This window comes from Cryptomeria japonica, chromosome 7 (genome assembly GCF_030272615.1).
Source record: "Cryptomeria japonica chromosome 7, Sugi_1.0, whole genome shotgun sequence".
Lineage (NCBI taxonomy): Eukaryota > Viridiplantae > Streptophyta > Pinopsida > Cupressales > Cupressaceae > Cryptomeria > Cryptomeria japonica.
In genome coordinates, this window is record NC_081411.1 from 577,432,876 (window position 1) to 577,453,266 (window position 20,391).

Here is a 20,391-nt window from a genome sequence, read left to right on the forward strand (position 1 = left end):
GAACTTTTTTTATCTCCATTACCAACTAAGAGAGAAAGCATTACGATGTACCCCATGAAGCACACGATCTCAAGTTAATATTACAATTAAAAAAAAACCTCCTCAAAGAATATCAATCGAAATAAAGAAGGGAAACTTGTTCCCAATTGATTGCATCTCCTCACAGAAAGCTGTCTAGTAAAAAGTTGTCAATCTGTGTTAACAAAAAAGCCCTCAACAAACACCCTTCTTTAGTCCTCTCCCTCTCCTATTTAGTTAGTTATTGTTGCAATTCACCACTTTAATTCTCTCTTCATCTTGAGGATGGATAATGTAGTGTGATCCAAAAAGTTAATGTTAAAAAATACCAGAGTTTAATCAGGAAACATGGACACACTAATATGGACTGTGGACACAATACCTTTTATTGTCGAAGAACAATTTGTGCTACAAGAATTTGTAATTTTTACTAGATTTTTGTTCTAATATTTAACTCATCTTATCCAAATCTCAATGGTACCTTTCATTACAAAAATGTAATCACTAAGATCCAAACCCCTATTAATGATAACTGAAGATTTGTTATAATACCGCCTTACAAAATATGAGATGTTTGCGAGGCCACATGTTCAACAACTCAGTATATGGAGGCATCATACTATAAACCAAGATTTTGTATTTACAGTTTGGCAGCTTTTCACCCCAGCACCCCTTTTCACTCAGTATTAGCCTAGCTTAAAATCCATTCACCATCTGCAAATTTAACAATTACGAATATAAGAACATACCCTTAAAAGCATGGTATCAGTTACAATATTGGGCAAAATATATCAATAAAAGAAAATGCTTGAAAAAAGTTGACCATATATATTCCACAAACCTGGAAGATAAATAGCTTCATTTGCTAAAGCATCGGCTTGAGAATTAAATTCCTGATAAATGGAATAATAAAACAAAACATAGTCAAGTTACCTTGAAGAAAGAAGCCCACAGTCAACATACTTTAAGAATAATAATCCTTTATTACATATAGAGGGTTGACTCAATCTAGATCCTTTTTTCTCTTTTTTGCGACAAAGCACAATATGTTCTTCTAAAACGGATATATTTCTTTTCACTTTCTTATTTTTATCATTCCAGATTGTGGTCGATGCATTTCGATGATACTCTTGCTTAAAAATCAAAACATAACTTAGTCATGAGAGTGTATAAACTATAAAGAGTTTTCAAATTCTGACACATTATTTAAAAGTTTAGAATTATTGCCACCAACACAATCAAATTTTTAGGTTAGATTTTAATTTGGATGAATTAAGTACCAATGGTGCTTGTTTTTGAATGATATGGCTCCTAAAATTAGAGTTTCCCGTTTATATCCTTCCATTTTGTCACTTTGTTTATATTCGTGGGTTTTTTGCTGTTATTTCTTGTATTTTTCAAATGTTTGGATTGTTTAAAAGAGTATATAGGGGGCAAAAATAGATGTTTATATTAATATATATTTAAATTGAATTGTCACCTAGATTTTATGTGTCATTGCACGTAAATACCCATCCTATATTACATGTAGGGGATAGGCCAAATCTAGCTCAATTTTATTTGGCAAGGGAAGCATCTGAAACATAGATTGTTTTAAATTTCTAATTTCAATGATTCCACTTTCTGGAGGATGCATGTCTATGATACTCTTGTTTCAAAGTTGAAGAATTCTTAGTTATGAGAGTGTATAATGAGCTTTCTAACTCAGGAATATCAAGATGTCAAGATTAACTCCTAACCTTTTATGGACTGTAGTAATGAACTGAGGAAGTGGTGGTGGAAGGGAGTATCGAGGAACCTAGTTGAAGTATTTGATCATATGGAACTGTGAGAAAAGTTAACTCATTTTTTTTCAGAAGCTTCTTGAATAAGCTTTTGAATTTCCACAAAATCTGGTTTTTAACATCATCAGACATTTGGTACTTAAGTGATCATTTTACAAGATAATCAAAGACAAGATTGAGTTGTCTGCCTCTCTTCCTATATCATGAGCACATAGTCATGCACAACTAGGATCAAAAAGAGATTTCATGAAGTCCGATAGGTAGGATATGGAGTTTGGTAGAGTGTGGTGGAGGAGCACCTAATAGGTCCTCATGGCACAATGAGGTCAAGTTGGTACAAGCTCAATGGTTTTGTGTTTATTCTATGTAATAAGGTCAATAATGACCATTTATGATGTAATAAGTGTCTATGAGTCCATTTGTTAAGGTTTTGAATCCTAAAGTTGTAATATTGACAAAATTGTCAAAAGTTGTCAATATAGTGCAAATATGTGAAAACGAGTCATGTAAGGGAATTTATGATGTAAAAGGGTTTATTTGATGTATTTGGACCTATTTGGATCCATTTTGGGTCACGGGAGTCCTAGGTTTAGTCTAGGTTGGATTTTGTGCAAAATTGTCAAAAATTGACAAAAGTTGCCATGCAAAAGAAGTTGCATTTTGAAGGCAAAAATGTAAGTTTGTTCCAAAGTTGGTTTGTGAGGTAGTTATGAACGGTGGGAGGCCTGAGAATGTTTAAAAGGGCCCTTTCCCTCGTGAGCAAGGCTGGTTATGGAATGTAATGCACAAATATTAATAAAAAGTTGAAGATTCCCTACATTTTCTATGAGTTTTCCCACGTTGCAGACTGAAACCACTTGATTTTTGCATTGAAATCTTATTGGGTTGAGTCTCAAATCATTTGGAAATGTTAGTCGGGTGAATCTACTGCAATTTGGCTTTTGTTTCATTCATTTATGTTCAGTTTTGAAGAAGTTCTAATAGATTTTGTAAAACCCTGCCAAAATCCTCATTAGGGTATCCAGAGAATAGAATTTAATGGTTTGTGAACTAGTACCTGATTGAGTAACCTCACCAATGCTTGGAATGTTGTATTATGTTGTGTTCTTCCTTGAAATGATGGTTGCAGGGTTTCATGCAAGAAATTGCATGTGCAAAAGAAAAGAGACGTGACTGTCACAGGGTTAGACTGTGAACAGCAATACAGAGCTGGAGTTTTGAATGTGTAGAAGTATGAGAAAGGTTTGGAAAGGTGTTGAGGGTGTTGTAGGGTGAAAGTGGAGTGTGTGGACATGTTCCTAGGGTTTTGGAGTGAAAGTGGAGTGTGTGGACATGTTCCTAGGGTTTTGGAGCCAAGAAAAACAAAACAAACACCAAATAGTATGACTATCTCAGAATTTATACATGGCTGTCCTAATATGACAGTGTTGTGAATCTTTCTTGTTTGTTGGGTTAAATGAGTATTGGTTGGGTTCTTTTAATTGGAACTTGTGGTCAGGGGTTGGAGGGACCCTAGTAAGTCCTTAGAAGTCTATTGGAGGCATTGGAGAGTGGAGAGAATCCCCTAATACATGACTGTCCTGCACATGTATGACTACTCTAAATATGATAAGATTGACATAGTTAACAATAAGTCAAGTTTGCTGCTTGAACAGAAGTTGGAAGAGTTTATTTGTTGTGTTTGAAGGCAAGGAAGAATAGGAGGAGTCCCCACATTTGTGTTGAGCATTGGAAGTGTTGGTTGGAAGGAGTAACTCTTGTAGTCATGACTGTCCCAACATGGGAGTTGGCTGTCCTAAAATAGAGAATATAGCAGCAGTATTCTTTGTGTGTTCATGGGACGATGGGTGGGTAAAGAAAGTTATTGTGACTTGTTTGAGAGCCTCGAAGGCTTGGTAAGGTTGTGAATGTTTGAGAGAAGTTATTGCATATTGTGGGTTGATACTAGTGAGGAGTGGAATCCTAATTGAGGGCTGTCCTAATTGAGTGACCATAAGGAGTTTGAGAGTGTTTAAGTGCCATGAAACAAGACTGTGAGTCCAAGATGGTTGTATATTTGAGGAAGAATGTGTGAGGGGTTGATCAAGGGTTTGAGAAGATTGAGTAAGTTTTGGGCTATTGGAGCCTACTGAGTAATTTGAGAAGTTAAAGAAGGGTTTCACCTATTGGATAGGTGAGTTGGGAGAAAGATCTCCCTAATGTGGTTAAGTGTGTTTGGATGCTTTGCATCAGAGTGCACTGATCTATGTGTTGAACCTAAAAGTGGCACAAGGGACAAATTATAACCAATTAGGAGATGGATATGAATGACTAACTTAGCAAATTATGGTGAATATGGCAACGCGAATAGAAAATATAAATGTGGAAGCACAATTAAACATTCAATGGAAACAAGGGATATCAAATAAATCTCATTTATTCATCTTGGAGTGGATAAAATGCCAGTGTCAGTGTTGGACATACAAACCTAAATTGTGTATTCTTGTTGGCTAAATCAGAGGGAATGCATGGCATTGAGAGCGTGTTGCAAAAGATGGAGCTTGTACAATGTGCAACCTGATATAATTAAAGGGAACTAGAAATAATTCTAAGATACATTCAATTTATGGCCAATTCTTGTTCTGCATGTTGGGGTATTGTAAACTTTTAAAGTTTCAAAGATACAACCTTGTTAGCGATGTGAAGCATGTGCCCCTTTGGTGTCTATCTTTCATTTTTGTGCCTGTGAGACCTGATGAAGTGATGCAGAGATTGCGATGTGATCCACAAGCATTATGAAGAACAATTTTCTCTTTTTAACAATTAACTATGAAATAATGATAATGCACAGTAAATTCTGCTAAGGGGGCAAAAACACATGCATACCGACTTTTTCTAATAAGCATGGAATGCATAATTATAATCTTGTACTTTTTGATCTCTGCCATGGCACAATTGTTCCTAATTTTTGTACTGCTCACCATTACTTTTTGTAGTGAAGTACTTGTGAATGGCTCTACATATAGTCATCCCAGGTCATTTGGTCAAACTTCAATAGTTAATTACTCAATCTCTTGGATGTTTGGAAGACAATACGATTCCCACCATCAATTGATGTGGGAAAAAATTCTAGAAGTGCAAATGTTATCTTTTCACTATTGAGAAATAAATATGATTCCAGTGGGTCAACTCACTTTTCTACTCCAAATTTCATTCAAAAAAAGGGATCATATCAAAGTTAATTTCCACCTTACAAGGTGTTAACACAATGTTTGCTTCTTGATGTGTGTGTCATGAGGATGGCTTAGTTTTTAACTTGGACAAATTGTTCCATTATCTCCCTTCTCAAGTTCTCGAGGGCTTTCTCAAGCAATATTTATCCTTCTAAGATCATTTAAATTAGCAAGATAATTTGAAAAGCCACATATCTTGAGAATGTACTTACTAAAGTCTGACCTCATTCTATGGGGAACATACAGCCTTAAACAGAACACTTTGATACCACTCATTTGGATTTAATTAATGATCCACCAAACAGCACAATTGTATAAACTTAACGTGTTATAAAAGTAATAAACTGAAGCTAATGAAAATGGAACCCAGTAAATACAGGATATCCGTTCATGTCAATGAAACATTTATTAAAAATTAATCACGTAAGGGTAGAAATATTTAATAAGATGTAAAGCTACAACACTGATTTTAACATTAGGATGACAGTTCTTTTATAGCTCTTTTTGGCAAAACTAAAAAGTGTAAGAAGAGAAATAAAAAAGTTCTTGCATGAACTTGAAAAGCCATGTGACTGATGTATCTCACAATAAGTGAAGACAACATGGCATGAAGTGACATGCACTTAAACAATGTTTCCATTTCTGGAATGTTGGGATTTTAATTATAATTTTCGAGGCACTTGGGAGTATCTCTCGAAAAAAACATCCTTTGAGAAGGGGAATGACAGAGCAAATCCTAAGCCTTCCAACATATGTTACAATTTTGGATTATTTCCCAAACTACCACGCAAATCGAGTAATTAGGGATGTGGCAGCATCTATGTTTCTATTATTAGTTTGCTGAAGATTGGGACATCATACAGTTGCAGGGTCCCCATGAAGATAACATAGTCAACAGAAAAACGAGATATTCTCATAATCATCTTATTTATCGCATTCAATGCCTCAAGGATTGACTAGATATTGATTTTGTAAGGATGAAGATTCACATATCAAAGCATAGTTCGAAATGCACGGATGAAGCTTGATCTCAGATGTTGTCATATACCATGCAGTCTTGTCCTACATATTTCAAAAATGAATCCCCACAAAACTCATGAGGAAATATAAACAAACTGACACAAACCAAGGCTATGAGAAACATCTTCTGTCAAAATGGAAGTTGGAGACAATTGTTTTGTGAAACTTCTAATTTGGTTGAGGAGTGCCAAGGTACTCTTTGGAAGATAGCCCTTGAAGTTTTTCAACTAAAATCTGTTCCCATGAACCTTTGTTTTGGGATCAGTATTTGATGAAGCACAAAAAGCATTCAGTCTCCTCACAAAGGTGGATGCAAGGTGAAGTGTTCTTTTCAGATAGCCCTCAGTCTCCTGCTTTACTAGGAGATCACTATATTGACACATGTTGGGAGAGATATTTTAGAATTCCATCTTTAGAGAGATGGAGACTTCCTGACAATGGATTTTTGTTTACTCCCATACAGAACTTACTATTTAATATGTAGACTAAATAGAGATATCATAATTCATATACAAAACATAATATAAATGCCAACACAATAGAGTTCCAGAAAAATGTATCATTATTACAAAAAGCATTGTGTACAGTAATCAACTAGTTCCCAACACAACAAAAGGAGTTCAATAAATACTATCCCATGGTTTGTACCAACCGCTAGGAACTACCAACACAACTACCTCTCAAGAACAAATGACAACATTACATTTTATAGCTGACTAATACTTACTCAAATAACACTTTGGCTAACAAAAAAATTATTTATTAACAATTGGCATAACTGCTGACTACATCAGCCCCCCCCAAAAAAGAAGTCATCTTCTAGATGACAGAAACCAAAGGAAGGAGCTATAGTATTGGAAGTGGAGAGCCGTTGGCCGAGGTGTTGCACCTGCTCTGTGCAGATCTTTAGGTCCTGTTCCACCACTAGCTCACGTTACTGTGACCCCTTCACAATGTGAATTGCCTCCATCAAGTCACGTTTGGTCTACTCCAACTCGTAAGCTATAGCCTTTCGTTGCTCCTCCAATGCTAACAACCTGGCATCCCTCTCAGCCAATTCTATCGTCTGCCATGCCAGTTTGCTCTCACGCTCAGCCAAGGTGGCCTCTAAGCATAGTCGACACTCTTGCTTTATAGTGGTGAGCTAAGTCTACTAGGCTAGCTGCTCCTAGGATATGACCATATGAGCAGACAACTTGCTACTAGCAGCTTTCGCCTATCTAAGTGCATTCATCTTCACTGTATGAGCTTCCTTCGTAGAAGTTGTTGCCCTCTTCATCCTGTAGAACACATCTCGGAAGCATGCCTCCATACTATGGAGTGCAGTGAGCACTTTGCAATGCCTTTCAACCATAGTGAGACGGGGTGGGTGCCATGCTGCTAGCATGTCTAGGGTCTCCACCATGGGCCAGCCATGAGAGTCAAAGCAATGGGAGAATTCCCCCTCATAGTCTACTTGCAGTAAAGTAAGGAATCTTCTCAACTTCAGTGGCCACCAATGGAGCAAGACCAATATCCATCTGGCGAGAGAGCTCTACCACTTCTTGTGTGATCAAGGCAATATCCTCCAAATTTGACAAGTACCTCTGCACCATATTAAGTATATCATGGGGGTCGAAATGAGATATTTAAATGTGTATCCCCTGGGTCTCATCCTCACTAGAGTCATCTAAGTCCTCACCCTCTGGAGCCTTAGCCTTCACAACGTAGTAGCATCCGCCTATGTGTTGTGCTCACTAGGTTAAGTAGTCATAGGCTCATCTATCTTGACGACATGAACCGTCTCTACAAGTTCCCCTACAAGTGCCAATTGTGCTTCTTCCTGCTCAACTACCCACTCTACCTCTCCTAAAACTACCAAGTCTCCTTCCACTAGTAGCGAATCCAAGTCCTCCTCCAAGAGACTTGGTGATGGCGATGGAGGGGCAGTTGGTGCCACTTGAAATTTACTAAGCCAACCCACCCTGGTAGCTTCAACTCCTTTCTCCAAATCTAATGGTGTTGCTTCGACAACAACTAGCATTTTTGCAAAGGCACCTAGTACTAGTGTGGCACCTAGCATCATGTGGGGACACCTGGTACTAGTGCAACACTTGGCATAATGTGTCGACACCTAGCACAAGTGTAGCAATTGACCTCAATCTGGCAACAATGGCACCAATGTGGCTTCCCAAACACCCTCTCATATAGAAATTCTGAGTGGTGTAATGGACAAATGGAATGCAACACTCCTGACGACAATCTTCACTGGACGTGGAGGTGGTGGCTGCATTGGCACTGAATAAGCTCCTAAAGAATCTTCTTCCTCAAAACTGGACTGCTCGAACTAATGCTCGTTGTGTCCTTGTTGGATGAGGACAAGACTACAATTGTCACGCCTTCGCTATTGTCTAGTTGGCACTTCTGTTTTCTTGGTTGAGACATAGTTGATGTACTTACCTTCTCGCCAACCGCTTGATGTCACATCCCCATTAGTGACCCCCTTACCGAATACTGCTGGTGTGAAAAAAAAAAAAAAAATATTGGTTAGACTCGAGGGGGAGAGATTGAGGCATGGTATTAAAAATTCACCATGTGAAGGCATGGGCACCCATTACTTGGGCGAGACTTGGGATAAAGGACAACATGGGCAGCCATTCTCCTCTCCTATGTTGGAAAAAAGAGCATTTTGGTAGAAATTAAAGCAAAATGGGCACGAACAGACAACCCACAGTTATGAGGACATGCGAAGGAGGAAAAAAGGGGGGACATCATTAATATAGCCATGTTTTAGTATTAAGGGTTGATTGATCGACCAACTACATTTATTGGAGATTATCTAAAGCCTTTCCAACAAATCCATTTAGTGCGCTTCCTGCAATCATGGTAGCCAAATGACCATATTTCTCTTAGACATCTTGGTACACAGTTCACATGTCGGGTCTATGCTTCCACATTGTGCGTACATGTCTACCAATGTCGTGACAACGATAATGCTTCCCAACTTTCCATTTTGGCATAGGCAAGAGAGGGAAAGAAGGCATTTTAAAAGAGAGGAAGATCACGAGAAGAGATGGGGAAAGAAGCACAAATCAAGGTATGCAGAAATCGATTGTAAGAAAGGGCTCAAAAACTTTCCAAGGCAATCAGCAAGTGAGAAGTCAAGGATAAAGGAGGGTGATGTTGCGTTGGAGGAGAGCATGATTCCTTGAGTTCCTTGGTACTGCAACAACTCTTGTGTTCTTTGCAAGATGGACTCTTCATACAGAGTGACCCATAAAGAGGAAACGGTTTGGACTAAAGGATGCACAGTCAAGCCTTGCTACCTACAATAGCGGATGTTTGGAAGTTTCTAAAGGCTTTGTTTGCCCTCTCGGGTGAATAACTTAAAACATAAAGCACGAAATGCAGAATAATAAAGCCATAGATATCAGACAAGTATATCAGAAATTATTCCATTCATCCCTGTTTGTTGCAAGTTACATTCCGAAGTATATAAAGATACCGAGGGGGTGCGAGCGCCAACCGTCGCACCGCAACTGCCACCCCTCGGTTGCCAACTAACCAACACAACTACAACTTAATTAACTAGTTTTATTTCCGTGTACAATATTGCTGCCAACAGCATCCCCCCCAAAAGAAAAGAAGTCGTCTCCAGACGACTTAATACAAAATAGAGATGACATTAAACAGAACTGCTGACGCCAGTCGAGCCCGGAACTTATACACCTACTGCATCCTCGCTTAAAAACCCTTTTCTGCTACCATCCTATGCTCAAGTGCGGATTTCACCATTAGTGCTTCTTTTGACATCACAATCCTCTTGTGCCTAAACCAAACTTGTCTGCAAAACACGTGTTTCAGTCTCAGCCTCCACCAACTGCTACTCAAATAATACTGTCTCCCTAGCCAATTTGTCCTCGATAGCCACCCGCGCTGCCCTCTCGGCATCCAACTCCTGGGTACGCTGAGCTACGTCTCACACTAGTATTGCCTCCAACCTGGTGGTCAGCTCCTCTCGAGCCCTTTGTGCATCCACCAAGGCAACCGCACGTCCAGCCGAGACATACACCAAGTTCCTCAAAGCATACCATTCCTGCCTGGAGGTGGCCACAACCCGCTGGCACAAAGGCTAGGAGACACCTCAAATCCTCCATCACACTCCCCAAAGGCTAATAACTGAACTGAATAACTCCCTGGTGTCATACAACTGCGCGGATCTGCAATGCCTTCCCTCAAACTCTGTTTGTTCCCCACCTCCAAATCCGTCTCCCTCTATGGCTTATGGCTTCCCCGCCAATGCTTAGCTGCAGGCTTCTTTCTCACAGTATGGACAACCACAACACTTACCGTGACATCTCTAATGCCCTTCGCCTAGCTCCAACAAGTGTACTGTAGCTCCAGATGTCATCGAATAATTTTTCAATCTGGTCGTCGTCATTTTTTTTTTTTTAATTTTTTCCTTTGTAATGTCTCCAATGGCACCCCGGCCTTACAACCTCCCCGTACGGTCAACAACAGCACTGATACCTCCAATCGTAAGGCCACCTTCCCGTGTGGTCAACACCCCTCCATCGTACGGCTGTGTTTGTTTGTGCAGTGCTGCGTTGCTGTGCGTCTCTCCTTTTTTTCTCTCTGTTTGTTTTTTGTTTGGCGTGGGCTGCGTGTCTTTCTTCGTGTGGGGTTTTTATTTCTTCTCCTTTGCGTGTGCGGACTTATGCGGGGCTTTTATGTGTGTGGGTGTCCACTGCACAGTGGCATTCACCGCCGGTGGGCCCACTGTCGGTGTAACCACCGTACGGTGGTCCCACCGTCGGTGTTGCCACCTTCAGTGGTTCCACCGTTGGTGGTCCCACTACCGGTGTAGTCGCCGTACGGTGGCCCCATGTCTTTTTTTTTTTTTTTTTACGTCGTATGGTACGGTTGTCGTACGGACTGTACGTGTTTTTTTTTTTTTTTTCTAATTTAGTTGTCTAGAGAGTCTTCTGCTCGGGTCCCCTATCTCTGGGATCGCCCTTCATCCTTCTTGGTTTTCCTCGCCGAAGAGTCTCCCGTGTTGGTCCCGTGCCTCTCAAGTCGCCTACCCGGCTTCTCGAGCCCCCCTCCGGCCTCTCGGGTGTCCTTCCGGCCTCTCGGGTCCCCTATGCGCTTCGCGTGGTAGGGTTTCAATTTGGATCCGTTGGTGGCAAGTCTATTTTCAATGGCCATCCGAAGACCTGGAACCACAAATTCTACAAAGACCATGGTCTCCTTCCCGTACATAAGAAAAAGAAGAATAATAAAGATTTTGAAAGCTTCGGCCTTCCACACCGGGTTCCAATCATTGCCGACACAATTGATCTTCGGATTATCTACGTCACCGAGGTTTCAGGCGTCTCCCTTCCAATATTCTATGTATTCTGCCAGGTACACCTCCTCTGTTACTTGCTCTGGTTCCTCTACTTCGAGCCTGTAGCTCTGGAACATTTCATAATCCTCATAATCCTCCATCTGCCAATGGAAGAGCCTGTTCAATGACCCTGTCTCATCCTCGGAGCACTCTCCTAGTTTGAGAACCCCTTCGTCGTTGGGCTCCCTGCAGCCTCGTCCTTCGTTCCTCAGGTTGCCTTCTCCTTCACCCTCCGATTCCGAAGATGATGCCAGTTCCTCACTAACTAATTGTGTCCCGAGGTCTATGATAAACTTCCTTCCTCCATTCTCCGTAGATAGAATCTTCTTCTTCCAGTTGTGGGTGGCCTTGGCTGCCACCAGCCACCCTGTCCCTAAGATCGCATCATACCCTTTTTTCTTTAGTGGGATTACCACGAAGTCTAGTATGAAGGGTTGCGTCCCGATGGTAACTTGTTGGCCCATCAGTGTCCTGATGGGTTTGATTCCATGTTGATTTGCTCCAAGCAGATTGAATGTAGATGGCCACAACGTCGGCTTCCCCAGCTTCCGCCAGGTTTCTTTTGGAAGAACATTCACTCCTGATCCACCATCGACGATGGTATCGGTTAGAATGGTGCCAAGGATACCCATCTCCACAATGGCCGGGTTCCTTCTAGTGTTAATTGCTAGCAGCATGGGGTCTATTGCAGACCCCCCAGGAACATCTGTGCAGTGGTTGGTATTGGTGCGTGGTTGGGAGAGATTATTCAGCAACGCCGTTCATAATTGAGGCATTGTCTGGAGGAGGTCGTGTACCTTCACAAGCACCTCCAGTTTTAATTTTAAAATTTGATTTAGTATAGCATCCTCCGCCTCCGGTCGGCTGGAAGTACTCGCCGTACCCTTCGCCTTCGCCCTTTCTCATATCTCTTTCTCAACTTCTTCCCGTGCCCTTTGCTTCTCCATCTCCGGGTTTGGGCACATTGCGTGTCTGGCCTGGGCGCAGGTTACGGCCAACACTTCCTCTTCTTTGGTTTCCTCGACATTGAGCAAGTTGACGCCGGACTTCGGGCAGGTGGCGTCTTCGTGGTCTCCTGGTCCGCACCATTTGCACAAATATTGTGTGGCCTCTCCCTTCGGGTAGTCTAGGGCGAAGTGCCCCCACTGGCTGCATGCTCTGCATTGTACCATCGGTTGACCTTTGGAGTCGTATTGGATCCGGCTCCTTGTGTTGTTATTGTTGTTTCGTCCTCCCCACCGGTTATCTCGGTAGCCTCCCAAGGTTGCATTGTTGTTCGCTTGTTGGCCCGTACCCGCTGGTGCGGACGTTGTGGCCTGCATCGTGAATAGCACCTGGTTCATTTGCATATTCCGGGTTTTCATGTTGTATGGGCACTCCTTGGTGGAGTGTCCCATCACTTGGCAAATCTCGCAGAATGCCTTCTTCGGGCAAGTACCCTTTGTGTGCCCCTCCTCTTTGCACTCAGAGCACCATATGTCCCCTTCGGTCCGACCGGTGCTTCTCATTGTTTTGAATTCCCTCCTCATTCGCTCAATGTCTTTCTGAAGTGCTTGCACCCATTTGCTAGCCTCGTTGTCGCTGCTGCTTTCCTGTGACGAGTCATCCTCCTCGGACGAGCTATCCTCCTCGGACTTTTTCTTCGATGTCTTGGTCTCGCTCTTGAGATCCATCGCTCTATTGTATGCGTCTTCGTACGATGTAGGTGGAACGATTTTCATCTTCTTTTGGAGGGAATGCTTTAGTCCCTCCACGAACCATCACTTTTTCAACCCATCTACTGGTTGACTCTCCATTTTTCCCAATAGTTCCTTCAGCCGCCGACTATAGGCTCGGACAGTCTTGTTCTTGTTCTGCTTCGTTCCATAGATCTCGGCGACTATTTCATTGTCATCTCTCAGGAGGCGAAACTCTATCCCAAACTCCTTCAGGTCAGACCATGTGCCGACTTTGGCCTTATCCATATCTGAGTACCAGTCTATGGCCACTCTCCTCAAGGTTGCTGGGAATTGTGTTACCCATTCGTCTTGATCAGTAACACCGTTTGCTGACCATATGGTTTCGCACGTTCGACAATGGCGGACGAGATCTTCCTTCCTGTCGCCGTTGAACTTCGGTAGTTTCTGTTTACTCATCATTGATGGGGGTCGTCTCCCCTGAGGTGGCTGTGGCTGTGTCTGAGCCCCTGCGCCGCTCCCTCCGGCACTGGTGGTGTGTCCTGCATGGGTGACTGGTGGTACGGTGTTTTGCCTGCCGTGTGTCGCACTTACAGTACGGTTATCCTCCCCTTCATTGTCACCCGCGCCCACTCCTGGCTCCCTTTGGTGATCCTCACTTTGTGGTGTAAGGGATAAGTTTCTGAACCGATCCTGGGTCTCTTCGACTAGATCTCTCCTTAACCTTGTTTCCTCCAGAAACTCTTCGTGGCTCCGCACCCTATGGTGTTCTGGCGACGCGTAGAAATTTCCGTCGGCTTCTACACCCTCCGTGACACCTCCTTGGTTCCCCTCGGGCCACCCTTCGGCAAGTTGCCTCAGCCTCCGTCTACGTTCTACTTGTTGCTCCAGAATCAAGGCCCTCTGCGCGGCCTCCCACTCGTCCGTTTCTGCTTTTTTATTTCTATCTTTATTTAATACATTGGGCATAAATCACTTCCGTACATAGCAAGCACACGCCATGTACACAAAAAAAAACTTATTATTTTTCCTTTCGGCCACAATTTATCTCAACATTGTGTCGGGATTATTACAGGGTTCAATTTTCCCTTCGCCTCTTGCCATAACGCTCTGCGTCCCACGACGATTGTTCCGTTTGCTCGTCGTCGGCCTCTGGGTTAATCTCACCGACGGGTAGGCCCATCGTGTCCGTGCACCATCGCGTCTTTCGTTCCCGAGTATGTCTAGGCAGCGGCGCCAAATGTTTGCCCTCTCGGGTGAATAACTTAAAACATAAAGCACGTAATGCAGAATAATAAAGCCATAGATATCAGACAAGTATATCAGAAATTATTCCATTCATCCCTGTCTGTTGCAAGTTACATTCAGAAGTATATAAAGATATCGAGAGGGTGCGAGCGCCAACCGTCGCACCGCAACTGCCACCCCTCGGTTGCCAACTAACCAACACAATTACAACTTAATTAACTAGTTTTATTTCCGTGTACAATATTGCAGCCAACAGGCTCTTCAACAAATCTGTTGTTGTAGCGCATAGAGGTGTGAAGGAAAATGAAGTGCATTGAGGTAGTGTGTATGGATGAGCGCAATAGCAAGGGGCTATGCAGTGAGGTGGAAGAAATCACCAAACTTATTGTCATGGGATAAAAAGCTTGACAAAGACGACGACGCAGGAAAGAAGGCAAGTGGCTTTCAATGATTACAAGAGAAATATCTTTCACAATATTTCAAGAGCTAAGTATACTCCTCTGTAATATTATTTTCCCTAAAATAGTAAAAAATTCTAAGTTAATCTTTATATGCTTCGTGGAAGTTCTATTATCTCATAATTTATTGTCTGATAAAGTTGAGTGGCTAAAAGGATTGTTTTAGACTGAATGACCATGGGTTTTTTGTTAAGCACTTGGTTAGGGGATCTCACCTTACTTGGCAGGTTTTTATTAATATTCCATCATATTAATTAGTGGATACATCTTGAATGATTCATTTATATATAGAGAAAGGGAGGACGAGAACAGTGTGTAATTACGCTTCATCTTGGTTTTAATTATATGATAATATATAATTGGTTGTAATATAATCTTGGAATGGGAATTAAAAATTTTCTTAATATAAAACAGGTGGAAATTGAGATGTAATGGAATGACTCTTGTATGAGACTATTTGTTGATTATTTGTAATTTATTATCGGTTAGGTTAAGGGCATCTTCTTAGGCCTAAATAAAGCCTTCATCTTAATAATAGTGTGAATAGTGAGTCGTAATTGAGAGACTCTTAAGTTTATAAAGAAATACCATGACCATCATAGTTTGTGTTCATTAATAAATTGGCATAGAATTTTGGTTCAGATCTAAAGTTGCATAGATGTCATAACCCCTCTTTGGACATTGGATTAAATAAATACGATAATTAAAACATTTATTAATTAACATTTAATGATATTGGAAAATCGTCTCATTTATGAGACTTCACGATTTTCCTCTAATATATGATTATTAATGTTTATTATTTGTTATGATTATTATTTATTATTATTGTTTTATTTTAATGTAACGCTCATATTTCAATTATTAATATTATATTAACTATTAAAGAAGTTTTACCATAAAATACTATTAAAACATAAAATAGATATATTGAATATATTACACTTACCATATAACGTGTTATTTAATAAATATAAAATATAAACATGAATTGTCAAAATACATTATAAGTATTATTTGGAATAATATCGTATTAATACAATGCCATTAATAGAACCGATATACAATATAAATTATTTATGCTCTCCTTAAACCACACTTAAGAAGAGCGAATATAAAACCTGAACTAAATAATTATTATTAATTAATGAAAGATTAATTGAAATTATTAAATAGTTATTTATTTATTAAATATTATTATTTTAATACGTATTAATATTTATTATTAATAACAAGTATCGCTAATATTGTTGGATGGCACAACAAATAACATTTGTAGCCAACTCAAAACTTCCTTGTTGTAAGTTGACAGAACACACAAAAGAATAAGTATTTCAAACACAATACGACACCTTTCACCTCCCAATGATTTGGATGAACAATGAGAGTGTCTTCATAACGTACCCGATAATTGGTGTTATCATAGGGGATCTTGACCAAATATAAGAGTAGATAGCCCTCATTGCAAAACCATTGAGAAAATTCGAAACTATTATTAAGAAAGCCCGATGAAGAATAAAGAATGGAATGGTGTGATTTGTATATAGCTCATTATGATTTGAGTGTCTTCCCGATATAAGGCACGATAGTTTGAGAGGCCATCTTTCTAAAAAATAATGATCTACGTGGCAAGATTAATGATCGAGACACTATGAATGAGATTACAATATTGATCACTTATCGAGTCGCTGCTAAGAAAGGCGATCATCGATACTACCAAGATTATCAACTAGCAAATAGCAATGGGGTTCAAGATAGCAAATCTGGTAACAAGCATCGATCATTTCAAGGCGCGATTTGTAAATGAAATTAATATAACCACTACGGCTAGCATGAGAGTTAGTAAGGTGCGGTCAAAGAATATTGACAAAGGCAGAGTCGACATATGTGATAATTAAATACAACGATTATAATAAATTACCAATATGTCTAAAACCGATCTAACTAAAGGTGGCAACGGTTGCTTTTCATACAATTACGCAGCAATCATAATATGAAGTATAATTGGTATCCTTTGGAAGTAAACCAATGGTTATGAAGAAGTCTAATTATGACGAGATGTCTCATCAACTTTAAAAGGATGTCATCTATTGGTTTGAGCCGTATAAGAGCAAGTTCAAACACACTCAAATGGGAGGGGGGGATAGAGGAGGAGATCGAAGAATAAGAGATTATGATCATATGCAGATCCATATTCATTGATAGGTAGTAAACATCCTTGTTCTTGGTGCTGTGCTTAATATGCATGCTTTATATATGAAACCCGATAATGTTTTAATGCAAAACTTAATAGTAATACTGATATAGACTGTAATATGAATGGCAGCCATTCTTAAATTTGTATACTGTGGCAGACCAGATCTGACACATGTCAGACCTGTCTGCTCTTACAACCACTAATATAGTTAGTGCTTTTAGGCAATGGTAGAATTAATAATTTATATAATAGGTTATTAGCTAACACATAAATTATTGGTAATATTGTTTAATTCATATGTATATATATATTCAAATTAGAATAAGGAATAATATAAGGGTTATAAATATAAATATTAATATAAATATAAATATTAATATAATAATAGATATTAATATAATATCTTTTAGAAACTGCTGTGCAGGAATACATAATAATTAATATATCTGGTATTTAATAAATATGCAAATGATATATAAATGAATCAGAATAAGATTAATTATCTAGTATGGTAAATTAGCAAGTACTTGATAGACTAAAGAAAGATAGAATAGACTTGGCTCTTAATCAAGTTGTTTAAGTTATAAGTGCATTGAAATAGATTAATTATAGGTTCAATAGACCAAACCCTAGTAGGGGACATTACAATAGACCTCCTTATATTGTGTACTAAGAATATGACTTAATATGAGGTCGACTTACAATTGCATAAATGCATTAGGAAGAGTAATTTCGCTACATGGTACTAAAACAACCTATTATTAAAAAAATCATTGGTTACATATTGTTAAAGATGGTAACTTCAGCAGATATCATGATGCCAATTTATGTAATTCTCGAGCTCTACATTTGGTTTTGGTTTGACTTCCTTTGAGTTGTCACCGACCTTATCTAGCTGGACAATCGTTTCTTTCCTTCGTTGAAGTTCAAAAGTTCATGAAGTTTGTTGGTGTTGTTTGGCCTTCCACCTTTTGTATTCTTCTTCTTGGATGCTATCGGGTCTTTGTGTGGGCTATATATACATATGTCGAGGGTCAAATAGTGTGTAATTTACATTCTGTTTTCATGATCTCTAGATTAAATTCTCAGGAGAAGGAAGCTATGACTTGTACCTATTCTAATCTTCAGGGATTATAATCTACATTCATCTGTGTGCAGATTCATTCTATTGACATCATATTCTATATTATTTTGTAAGTGATTTTCTGACAGTCATCTTCTATTTGGAGCATTATCTATCATTGTGAAAATGATTGTCTTCTAATTGTGATAGATTTGTACTTATTTTGAGATTTCAATAAAATCTATTTTGGTGTGGCTAGGTTTTTCACCCTCAGGTGGAGGGTTTTCCTAGGATAATTTGTTGTGTTCTTGTTCTCTTAAGTTTTCTTAATTTCTCTTACCTGTGTTATAGCATTCTGATTTCAGTTTTGAACATGGTTTCAGAGCGGGTATAAAAATAAGATCCAAAATCAGATTGCTTAATTTTGAAATTTCCTTTATTTGAAGCCTTAGTCTGTTTATTTCAAGTTTTTCATCATGGTTAATGGACTCAAAGTTGAAGACAGACTGGATGGTCTAGCCAATTTCAGTTCATGGAAATTTAGGATTCTTATTGTGTTAGAAGAGAATGATCTTCTTAACTATGTGAAGTCTGTTGTAGATGAACCTTCAAATGATACCAAGAAAGCTCAATGGAGGAAGAATAATCTCATGGCTAAAAAGATTCTAATTGATTCTGTTAAGGATCATCTAGTACCTGTTATATCCAAGTTGAATTCAGCTAAAGAAATGTTTGAGTGTCTTCAAAGCTTGTATGAATTCAACAGTACTAGTAGAGCTCTAGCATTGAGATGTCAACTCCTTCATATCAAAATGGCTAGAGGTGAATCTGTTGTTTCTTTCTTTATGAAGATTACTAAATTAAAGGATTAGCTCAATGCTATTGGTGATTCTATTGAGGATAAAGATCTTGTTATGTTGGCTATGAATGGTCTTCCTCACTCTTGGGAATCTTTCATTCAAGGTATTAGTGGAAGAAATGAATTACCCAAGTTTGATCAATTGAGGGTTGATTGCATTCAAGAGGAATGTAGATTGGAGGCAAGAGGAATTGGACGTAAATCTCATCATGAAGAAGATCATGTTCTTGTTGTCCATACGTCTAGAAGAAAAGGAAGGAGAGGAAACTTCCAAAGGAATAGAGATAGAAATTTTGATACAGCTCCTGAATCTAAGAAAAGAAAGGATCTCTCTAGAGTACAATGCTTCAGATATGACAAATTTGGTCATTTTGCTACAGATTGTCCCTCTAGACCCAAGCCTCAAGCTGCTGCAACAAATGTTGAAAATGATTCTTCTCATAGAGAGTCTAGTGAAACCTCAAAAGGGTTCTTATTTATTTCTGCTCTCTCCAATAATATTCCTACTGACAGTGATACATGGCTTATTGATAGTGGAGCCTCCCACCATATCACCGGTTATCATGAACACCTCTCCAGGAGGAAAAAGATTCACATCTTCAAGTTATCATTGGTGATGATGCATGTTATTCTGTGTAGGGTGTTGGTTCTACTTCTTTTCAATTGGATTCTGGTATTCCTCTTCTTCTGAGTGATATTCTCTTTATTCCTGGTATTAAGAGGAATCTGATTTCTATTTCAGCATTAGAAGACAAGGGTTATCATGTTGCTTTTGTCGAGGGAAAAGTTCTTGCATGGAAGAAAAACACCAACATTCAGTCTGCACGTGAGATTGGTGTTTGTCATGATAGTCTTTACAAGCTTTCAGCTCATCCTATTCAAGCTTTAGCTCATGATTCTATATGCTCAAGTGAGTTGTGGCATAACAAATTTGGTCATCTAAATTTCAGAACTTTGTCTTCAATGGAGAAGGTAGTTGTTGGTCTTCCAAAGCTGAATCAAAACCATGAAGGTGTCTGCAAGGGATGTGCTCTAGGTAAGAATGTTAAGAGTACTTTTCATAGTAGTGAAAATAGAGCAAAGGATATTCTAGAGTTAATTCACTCTAATTTGTGTGGCCCTATGTTAGTTGCTTCCCTCAGTGGTTTTTGGTATTATGTTACCTTCATTGATGACTTTTCTCGTAAGTGTTGGACTTATTTTCTTAAGTCTAAAGAATCTGATGAAGTGTTGTCCAAATTTAAAGAGTTTAAAGCATTTGTTGAAAATTTATCTAAGAAGAAGATTAAGATTTTAAGATCTGATAATGGGGGAGAATATATTTCTGGTTTGTTTCATAACTTTTGTGTTGAAGATAGGATTAAGAGGGAGTTTTGTGTCCCTTATAATCCTCAACAAAATGGTGTAGCTGAAAGAAAGAACATGACAATTGTTGAGGCAGCGAAGGCTATGATTCATGATAAAACTCTTCAAACATTTTTATGGGCA

At 39.3% G+C, this 20,391-nt stretch overlaps 1 protein-coding gene across 2 annotated transcripts in view; it reads right to left on the reverse strand.

Annotated features, from left to right (window-relative positions):
• Positions 1 to 381: 381 nt before the first annotated feature.
• LOC131073115 (uncharacterized) overlaps positions 382 to 20,391 on the reverse strand; it is a 210,099-nt gene continuing 190,089 nt past the window's right edge. For both annotated transcript variants that reach the window (XM_058009500.2, XM_058009499.2), the window contains 2 exons: positions 860 to 911; positions 382 to 732 (listed from right to left, as the gene is read on the reverse strand). In XM_058009500.2, coding sequence (XP_057865483.2) covers positions 710 to 732; positions 860 to 911 — 75 coding nt within the window. In that variant the 3' untranslated portion in view covers positions 382 to 709. The remainder of the gene's footprint in view (positions 733 to 859; positions 912 to 20,391) is intronic.